The sequence below is a fragment of the Manacus candei genome, unplaced genomic scaffold, assembly GCF_025592945.1.
Source record: "Manacus candei isolate 608988 ecotype Guabito, Panama unplaced genomic scaffold, ASM2559294v1 h1tg000043l, whole genome shotgun sequence".
NCBI classification, from domain to species: domain Eukaryota; kingdom Metazoa; phylum Chordata; class Aves; order Passeriformes; family Pipridae; genus Manacus; species Manacus candei.
In genome coordinates this window covers 10,234,770-10,245,512 of record NW_026138091.1, presented here as the reverse complement: position 1 = coordinate 10,245,512, position 10,743 = coordinate 10,234,770, and the positions used below count along the sequence as shown (strand labels likewise).

The 10,743-nt window shown below is 43.5% G+C and overlaps 1 protein-coding gene across 1 annotated transcript; it reads left to right on the top strand.

Moving 5' to 3' along the window:
• Positions 1 to 1,255: 1,255 nt before the first annotated feature.
• On the top strand, positions 1,256 to 5,039 carry LOC127474754 (prolactin-like). The gene is made up of 4 exons (XM_051795979.1): positions 1,256 to 1,597; positions 1,742 to 1,849; positions 2,888 to 3,067; positions 4,757 to 5,039. Exons 1-4 carry the CDS (start codon positions 1,256 to 1,258, stop codon positions 4,949 to 4,951), a joined length of 825 nt encoding a protein of 274 aa, XP_051651939.1. The 3' UTR covers positions 4,952 to 5,039.
• The last annotated feature ends 5,704 nt before the right edge of the window (positions 5,040 to 10,743 follow it).

Genomic DNA, 10,743 nt, shown 5'->3' with positions numbered 1-10,743 from the left:
TATAGACCCATTGTGCCACCAACCTTGCAAAATGTGAATCCTTTGGAAATGCCCCTTGACTTCCTGCCAAATGCAGTGGCAGATGACAATTACTTTTAAGATTTGACTAGAGAAGTAGCTACCTCTACTTGTTGTCTACCAATTTTTTTAGCATCCACATAGCATATAAGTGACCAAGTTCCATTTCTCCTTTTCTGAAAGCTAGTCAAACTCATGTCTAACACCTCCAGAATGAGTCCTAGTTATCCAGTTGTCCTTAAAAGGTCGGGGAGAGGGATGATCTTTATCATTCTGGTGGACATATGGTCCATAAATGAAATCAGGATTCAGGGGCTACAAAACAGATACATGACTCTAGCATAATGGCTGGGAAGAGATGACAACAATTTCATGTCACATGTATCCTCATTTCTCAGCAGACTGCTCCGCTGGCAGTGAAAAACTCCAACAAGGGCAGAGTTGACTAATTTTCCTCATGAGCAACATCTCAACTTCTGTTATATGTCCTGTAGGACTGCTTGGGATCTCATGCCCAGAAATAGAGGACAGGAACCAAGTCCACAGCACTTGCACCCCTTTAGGGGTCCTGATTGGAGCCCTTTGCTGTGTTACTCCCTGAACCTTTTAGCCATATGTGACCAACCATTCTCAGGCACACTTGGACCACCAAGCATGTGGTCATCAACTATCACATCTTCAGTGTTGATACCTCTGATCACCTGCAAGGAGGCAGGAAAAGCAGATCTGATTTCTACCGTGTCATTAGAAAAGCTGGCTAAGAGATGGATGTGATCAGACCAGGGTTCTCTCCTACCCCTCATTTTGCTCATTGCTGCCCTTTTATAAACCCCTTGCTACCACAGACCAGTTTATTTGCCTGGGCTCATTTCTCCCACGCTTACCCCCTCCGACGGCCGTGGGCCCGCTGGTACGGACCTGGGCACGCCACTTCTGTGGGGCTGGAGCCGCCCCCTGCTCTGTCCACGGTGGGGCTGTGACACCCATCCACGGCAGCCCTGGACCGGCGGCGGGCGGCTGCGAGGGTCGGCAGCAGCTGCACCGCAGAGCCCGGGAGTCCCATTTCTGTCGCGTCCGGCGGGTTGCCGGGGGGAGTCTGTCCTGTCGGTGTGAGGGACGCTCCCGCCCGCCCGCCGAGCCGGGAGTCCCGCTCCGGGCGGCTTGCTCACGGTGACCGCGGGCTGCGAACGTCAGGGAGGAACCCGTCACCATCGGGAGATGCCGGCATATATAGGGGATGCAGGGGATTCGCCAGCGCCGGCCGCTCCCAGCCGCTCCGCGCCGGGCAGCGGGCTCCGCAGCGCCATGGCCCCCACCCGGCCGGCGGGGCGAGCAGGTGAGGGCGGCGGGGCCGGGAGCCCGGGGCGGGCGGGCTGGCTGCACATCCCGACAGCCCGCACTTCCCGACACCGCCACGCTCTTCGCAGGTGCCGTCGCGGCGCTGGCGCTGCTGTGGCTGCTGGTCTGCGGCCCGGGGGACTCCGGCTGCCACCTTCTGACCGTGGCCGATCTCTTCGACCGGGTGATCCGGCACTCGGGCAGGATCCACAGCCTCTCTACGACGCTCTACGCCGAGCTAGTGAGTGCCAGGCCGGTCCCTCTGCCGCGGAGCGGGGCTGCGCCGCCCTGGGAGCGGCTGCCGGCGGGGCGGATGGGGGGGAGATGGGGGATAGAGGGCAGTGGTGGTAGTCTCGGTATATGTTTACGTTTTCTTCCCCCGTAGGAAAAACACTTTCCTCCCCGTGACAACGAGCTGGGAAAGCCCACTCGGAAGTGCCACACGTCGGGGATGCTGACTCCCAACGGCAAAGAATACGCCCAAAAAATCCCGGTAAGGGGGGAAGGCGGCGGCGGTGGGCAGAGACAGGGCGGAAGGGGATACAACGGGGCTTGAGGGGCTGGAAGAGGACTCCGCGGGTCACACTGCCTCCTTTCTCTCTTCTGAAGAAAGGGGAAAATACCTCCCGTCCCGTCGGAACACCCAAATTCATCACACTGTGATGATTCCCTTCGGGCTGGAGATAGGCAGAGAGGCTTTTATGTCGCCGGAGCTTCATCAATAATGGAAGGAAGAAGCTGCTAAGTTTTGACCCCAAACAGGTGCACATCATAGAAGTACTGCATATGAATCATTAGTTTGTTGTATTTTAAAAGCTGCATATGGTTGTCTATTCTCGGATCATAATATTAGTTCTAATAAGGATATTGAAGTAGTAGTTTGTCAAAATGACTGAGAGACAGACATCTTTTGATTTTGTTGTGGCAATCTCTGTGGAATGGAAACTTAGAACACACACTGTGTGTATGTGGCAGAGAAGTTAAATTAATCAGTGTCACTACAAAGTACAAAAAGCAATCAGGAGAAAGAAACAACAGTCATTATCTCAACTGGTAAGGGGAAAAGAACAGCAAATTGGTTTAGACAGTCATAATGGCAAAGAGAAAAAAATCGTTATTAGTTTAAAGAAGAGCCAGAAGAGTTTCTTCAGACAGAGAAAAAGCAAATTGTGAAGTCGGGGATACAGCACTGAGAGAAACTTTTGCCTCTTGGAAGAGACAGACAAAGACAAATGTTAACGTTTTTGGTTTTGGTCGTGATGGAGCAAGGAGCTTTGCCCAAGATGCCCAGAAGGTCCCCTGGAATGGCAGAGGGAGATGAGGCCTTGCCCCTGTTAGTTGAAAACTAGACAAATACAACTTCTGGGTGTTATTATATATAAGCAAATAACCAGTGAGAGAGTGGCCTTTAAGTATTGAATTGCAGATATAAATCTTAATCCATCCTGCTGAGACTTCACAATGAGTCTGTTTAACATTATTCATATGATCTACTGCAAAGTAACAGAGTTTTATGGTTTTAATTTATAAGAGAGAAGAACTAACTCACTTGATACTGAAACTTTTGCAAGCCTGGAAAGAACCGCTTTCCCACTTTAACCAGCATATTGAGCACCATCAAGAGCTACCTGATGACAGCCTTAGCAAAGCTAAGCAAATCAGCAATATGGTACATGAGCTGAAAACTGGAGTTGAGAAAGTAACAGAAAAGGTAAGATTTTTGATGTAGTTTTTATTTATACCAGTTATGTGGCATGACTGACTTTGGGGAGGGGGCAGTGTCTGCTCCCACTTGGGCTCGAAGGCTCTGATCCAGAAAAACGCTGGACTTTGTTACAGATACAGGCACCTTTGTGTCAAAGGATGTGACTTAGTTTATCGATTGGCACATACATAAATGGCATTATAGATTTTGATATCTGACAAGTAATATTTAGTAATATTAAATATATGAAAGAAAGACACAAGTACAAAGACTAGAACCTTCTACAGCTTCACATATGAGCCACTTGACCTTTCTAGGGTAGTAGAGGAGATGTGGGTAGGGCATGATAAATGCTTATTTGTTTTCAGTTTTATTTGGATTTACATTCTAAGTAATTCAAGTATCACTGCTGTCTGCTGAAAAGAGCTCTTTCCTAAGGCAATAATTTTATGCTGGGATAAGTTCTCCAAGACAACAGTGACATTGCTTAAGTCCAGTGCCAATCACAAAACAATTTCAAAACTCCATTCCAAATTCTGGCAGATCATATATAAACTATAGGATGTATTTTTGTTATTTCCATTTCTGTCTTCTCATTACTAGCTAGTAGTCCTGATCTTTGCATTTCTTGTGCATTCATATCTAAACTTATTTGTAGTTTTGGCTAAACCAATGAAGGCTGCGTGCCCATTCTCTGCAATGGCCACACTGCCAAGGTGCCCATTTCACCACAAAAAGCAATTAACAAACTGGTATCTTACACTAGTAGATCACCTTTCAGCTTTGTGAACACAGGTGGGGAATATGAGTTTTAAAATGGTAAGTAGCTTATAACTAGGATAGACTGAATTGTACCCTGCTCTAAAATGCATCCCTGATTAGGGTCACTCAGAGCTACAAATAGAAACCCTGTTTTCCAAATGCAGCAATGGTTTTGGGTTAAAATGGCCTTAAAATTCAGAAGTGTTCAACCTCAAAGCCTGACCTTTTCTTCATTCTGTAGCTGAAGCAAGCCATCAAACTCTAAATTAGCTACACACTTTTTGTATATTTACTTGCTTTATTTCATCTAAAACACCTTTGAAGGAATTACTAAGAAGGAAAGCTTTGAAGTATTGACCTCTCTTTACTATGGACATAGCACAGGTTAGGAATATAATTACAAAAATTAAGCAAACAATGCAAATGCATTCCATATTTTGCAGCTGTGTTTTTCTGTAAGACAGAAAAATTCTAAACTTGCTTCTGTTGTGAAGCTCCTACTCTGAGAGGTGATCACAGTTTGCCCAGTTCACCAGGTTAAGTAGCTCTGGTGGACGCTCACATTAGAAGCTTCCCTTCACAAAGCTCATTAAAATAAATGGCTAAAAAATCTCAAGACAGATTTGCTATAATTCTTCAAGAGGATTACCAAACAGGGGTTCCTCTACTTAAACTCAGATGGAGCTACACCCCAGTATTCATTACTAGAATATCAAATCATTTCAGTCTAGTCTAAAGGTTGTATAGATACCGTAAGGATAAAAAATGTTTTTCTATGTAAGGAGCTTTACATATATCTTCAATAAGTATGTGAAAGATCTGGAGTAGCACATCCCAACATAGTGACGCCTCAGTTGACTTCTGCACTAGCATTTTCAAGATTCATTATATGTGTAGTTACAAATTATACTTCTTTTCCTGATTTCAATGCAGATGCAGTCAATGGGGATCATCAGCAACTCATTAAATGGAATGGCATCATCTGAAGGCACTGGTTTATCAATTAGTAATGAAGCAAACATGATGAGTGACTCTGACTTCATCCACTGTTTCAGGAGAGACTCCAATAAAGTACAAAGCTACTTAAAAATTCTCAAATGTAGGATTATGCCAGAAAATAGTTGCTGAGTTGTAATCCCTTGACAAGTAGTCTTCAGCATGTTGCTTATAAAGATACAAAAATAGAACTTATAAATCATCACATTTACAATAATCTTAATGGGAAAGTGGTTTTGAAATCCTTCGGCATCTATTTGACACAGTTGACCAATGCAGATGAAATACTAAATAAAGCATTATGTGTGTATGTGGGTTAATGCACCTGATAAAAAGGAGTACTCTAGCAGTAGATAAATAAATGTCTTTGTACATTACACTGTGACAGACTACATTATGGCTGATTCACACAGTTTAGATATATACATAGAATCCTAGAAAGGCTTGCGCTGGAAGGAACCTTAACAATCATTTTGTTACTATCCCCCTGCCATGGGCAGGGACACAGTTCCAGGGATGGGGCATCCACGACTTCTCTAGGCAACCTATTCCAGTGCCTCATCACCCTCTTGAGTAAAGAACTTCTTCCTAACATCTCATCTAAATCTCTCCTCTTTTACTTTAAAACCATTCCCCCTTGTCCTGTCACTATTTGCCCATGTATAAAACAACTCTCCCTCTTTTTTATAAGCCCTTTTTAAGTCCTGGAAGGCCACAATGAAGTCTCCCTGAAGCCTTCTCTTCTCTAGGCTGAACAACCATAACTCTCTCAGACTGTCTTCGTGAGGTTCTCATGGGCCCACTTCTCAAGTTTTTCCAGGTTCTTCTGAATAGCATCCCATCCTTCTGTCACGTCAACCGCATTGCTCAGCTTAATGTCATTTGCAAACTCACTGAGGGTGCACTCAGTCTCACTGTCTGTGTCATTGATGCATATATTGAAGAGCACTGGTCCCAAGACAGAGCCCTGAGGGACACCACTTGTCACTGGCCTCCCCCGAGACATAAGAGCCAGTGACCACAACTCTGGCTGCATCCATCCAGCCAATTCCTTATCCACCAAATAGGCCCCCCTTCAAACCCATGTCTCCAATTTGGAGATAAGGATGTCATGTGGGACGCTGTGGAAAGCTTTACAGAAACTGAAATGTAGTTGAAAGTGAGATTCAATTTGTTAAACCTTGGTACAAATACATCTATGTACTATCAATAAAGTATACTTTTATGTAAAGAAAACGTTTCCCCCCTTTTATACATACCCACCTGCAGAATATTGCTTAACACTGAAGAGTGGCATTGATGTTGATCAGTTCATGTAACTGCAGGGCCCATGGCAGTACATCATACTTCTTAATCATTTCAATGGGCTTTCACATGTGTCCTGTATGATCTAGCTCCTAGCACTTTTATTAATTTTGAATGCCCTTTTATACCTGTAATGTCTTCACTGATTTTAGTAGAAACTCCTAAAGAAAAGGTTTTCCTGCTAAAAGTAAGTCAGAATTCTGGTCCAAATAGCATTACAGTCCAAGGGCTGAACATGGTGTCTTTCCCATTCCACATGCTGACACAGGGCTTGGGTTTTACAGTAATGACAACAAACTCCCTAGAAAATAAAAATGTGAAAGCTGTCAGATATTTTATGGAAATCACATTTTCCTAGCAGCAGGGGGGTACTGATGGCTGTGCATAGAACAAAATTTCTTTGCATTCAGATCCTGAATGAGCCATTTGAACAAGCAGTTATAATCAACATGGATTTATCTTTAATATTCTTGACTATTTCATCCCCAAATGCTCTTTTCTGGCCTTCCCTGATCTTGATGGTTGCTGACAGTAGATGGAACTCAGACAACCAAGAATGGAGAGTAAAATGCTGATGATTATTTAATAATGATACTGAATTTGGGGAAGCAGGGGAAGACTTCAGAGAAGCATTTATGCAGACCAGAGGAACAACCTTTTCAGTTACATCTCCATAACTGCCAGTATTCTCAGGTATCTACTGTCTGGTGGACAGCTGACATACTTTTGCAGCTAGAAGCTGTTGAGTGTTCACAATTCATGTCTCGTGTCTGCTGTGTCAGGTATGGTAGAAAGGCAAGGGGTTACATCATGCCTGCCCTTCAGTTCCTAGCTGCAGTTCCTTCAGCAGTAAGATACTACAAATACATAACAAAATAGCAGCACTTGTGTGCAAATTTTGAAGACATTCTGGAAACAAAACACAGCTCCAAAGATAACAAAGGCAGGCTCCTCTGGGCAAACTAACAGGACCAGAGGGGCATGCCACACTTGCCTGCATCTACCTGTGATCACAGAAGATGTAGTAGCAATTAAGAGCTGTAGCATCTATCCTGTCACCTTGCGTGTCCGCTGTCCCGCAGCCAGCTGGCGGTGAGCGCCTCCCACGCCAGCGAGGGGTTATCGCTGGCTCCCAAAGCCTGAAGCGGGGCCGGCGCGCGTTCCTTGAGGAGACAAGCGGTGCCGTGGTGCAATGCCGCCGCGTACCGGCAAAGACACCCCAGTCATCCTGCCTCAGAGGCCAGAGGTGACAGACACGAGAGGGGTCGAAGACGCTGACGGAGAGAAGCTCCCTCCTGGACAGGCTCTGTCCCGTCCCATCCCACCTCCTCCCGTCCCGCCCCGCTCCCGGGCCGTATTCCAACAGGAGGTGGCCGTGGCCCCCATGGCCCTGCTTGTGGCGCTCAGAGCGAGTTCCAAGATCACTCAGAAATCAACCGTAATGACAGCTGAAAGGACCTCCCAGGGGTTGTGGCTGGCGGTCAGGTGGAAAATATGTCGAAGACGGAGGAGATCATACAAATAACTCGCCTCCTTCAAAGCGCTAAACCCTGGGGACGCTTTTCAGCACAGAAATGTAAAAGCAGAGAAAATGAGAAAGTAGGTGGCACATGAGGAACAACAATGCATCAAAGTATTATCCTGCTGCTAGGTTGGGCAATGAGATCCCTCTGTCACCAGCACAGCCTGAGGGCATGTAAGCCTGCAGCTTGGGTAATGAAGCAAGTACTGAGTCTCAGTCAGTTCTCCCTTTCCCTATCGTGCATTACTTTAGCATTGATATGTTGCTGCACCAAACAGAGAGGTGCCCATCAAGTATCTGCTTTGTTTGTGACCTCTGAAGAGTTGAGCTTTTTAACTGCATTAGCAATTTGAGGTACTCGAACCTTCCCCAGCCCCAGGATCCCAATAAATGTCCTTCATAATACTCCACAGCCTGTTAAGTATAGTCTTTAAATGCTACACATGGAAATACCTCAGACACCCTACAACCATGCAGCAAGGTCACCCATCAGATCAAATCTTTGAAGTCAAAGTATTACATTCCTAGTTTTAAGTGGGAGGTGTCATTGGTATCCACCATGTCACTCCATTATAGCAGATGCACTCTATGCCTTACACCTCTGCAATGTGTCTCTTACAAAGTACTTCTAGTACCTGCTGGGGATTTTGCATATAATTTGTGCTCTCTTTGTTCTTTCTAAAACTAGTATGCATACATTATTTGAAGAAAACAAATACTACTTGATCCTTCACAAAGAAAAGACTGGCATTGTAAAGATATTTTTATATTCATATGGGGTGCTGTTTCTCATTTACCAAGTTTTTACAGTATGGACTGAAGGGAAACTTCTCCTTTAAATAGCACTAAATGAGAGAAATCAAGGTTATATGTGTTATGGGACAAAATCCATTTTAACTAGATTATTTCAGATATAGTTCAAGATATAGTTCAGATATAGTTCAAGATTTACATGTATACTTCTAGGTTTTTAAGATAGCTTGATCAGCATTTTCAAGTAAAGAATGTTTCACCTGGCATACTGAAACTATTCTAGCTGTGGAATAAGAATACTGATAGGAGATATTAAGAGATTTGGAGGACTATGAGACGGTGTAAGTTTTAACAAGCTACAGTGAAATCAGAATTTATTCAATTTAAAACATGTGTCATATTACAACTGTGAAACCAATTCTGTGTGAGCCTTGGTTGATCTTTGCCTCAGTGAGACATCTTTCACATGCATTCTGTTAAGCACATCAGCCCACAGTTTTGACAGCAGTTCACATTTTGTGCTTATAACACCATCAACTGAAAGAATTTCCCAGAGAGCACTCTGAATTGCATCTCCCCGTCCAAAAGTGTTGCTTCTAACACTAATGCTTGACTGACCTGCAGTAAAAGAATATGAGTAGCTGTGAAGACTCCCTTTCCATTAAAGGTGAGATGGAAAAACCCCAATCACCCCCACCATACACTGATTTCCTCCCAAATGGGAAGCACTGACAAATACACAGACACATGTACCACCGCTTGATCATTCGACAGTAATTTGGAGATATCTGCCATCCCATTTCACAAGTGTCTGGGCCACCAACTTTTGCTGGTCCTTCAGCAGGACTATGACTTCAACAACACAATTGGACAGTAAATTCATCCCCATGTGTACACAATCTGTCTGTTCCCCAAAAGGCTTTAGGCAGAATCTGAGCTGGTTCTGGGATTTCAACTGCAAGATAGGAATAATCTCCTGACATTACTGAACAGCATATAACACATGGCATACCAAATGTGTTCAAGGGCCTTCTGAGGGTAGGTATCCAGGCAGCTTACACTGATGAAGGTTTGTAACTGAAGGAAAAGGTAACTTTTTAATTTTTGTGTAATTGCTTTTTTTCTTTAAATCAAGCATAGGAAATCCCTTGCAAGGAATGACACGTAATGCAAGACTAGGACTGCAGTTGGTGACAGAGAAGGCAGGATGTGCACAAGGTGAGATACAAAACTCACCTGATCATGTAAAATTTTATGATACAAGCTTCATCATACAGTCTCAAGTTTTTTAGCTGCAAATGTATCTAAACTTCACCTCCCAGATGTAATAAGGGGAATGTAACATGGGGAATACACAATGTAACAAGGGGAATGGTAGATCATCTATCAAAAGGTAAAACATTAAGTAACAATTGTATGGCTTTTTGAAAGATGTACAATACAGTTCAAAAGATTTGTAGCTCAAGACAAGAATAATCAGAAACATTCATGGCATGTATGATTAGAAAAGCCAGACTATATTGTCATAATCATCTCTTCTGCCTATAAAAGATATGAATGCCAGAAAGCAAACAGTCCCTATAAAACCATAATGTTCTCCAGAAGATTTTGCCTGTAACATAAAATCTTAAGTCTCTCTTCTCAACAAATGCATCCATAAATGTATGATAGAGAAAAACAGTGTTCTGCTCCCATCTTGAGCTATATAGCCTTGCAAATAAAACAAACAAAAAACCCACTTAAATTCATAGACAGATTTCCTTAAATCAGATGAAGCAAGCAAGTAATTTTAAGTAGCTTTAATAGTATTATTCGAGGCTACTTGTATTATACAGAATACTGCCCTGTCCTTGATACAGACATATGCTAATGTATCCCTATTGGCACCAGCTTAAACAGGAATAAGTCACAAATAGGGCTACTGTGGTACACCATCTCCATAAGCACTTCTCTGAGATAGCTGTAGTGGCAATTTTTCCAGTTATGGGTCTGTTGCTTAGTGCATTTTGGCTACAATTCTGCATACTGTTGTTACAGTTTTGAAATACCAAAGAGATTACAACAGAATGCACTAACACCCTGACAAAAGCCACTGAAATTCAGAGTTAAGAATGCTGTAAGGTTTACCCATAGGAGAAAAGACAGGATTTAGTGAATGGAATTTCCCAGTACACATTCACATAAGTTACTTAAATATGGAATATTTTATAGGGTAGGTTGGTTGCCCTTTAGTATTGCACACTTTACCAGGGTTATCAGCTGACCTGTGACCATGCTATTCAACACTAATAGAATAGTGACACAGGTGAGGACAGATGGAGAATACATGTCAAAAATGCTTATG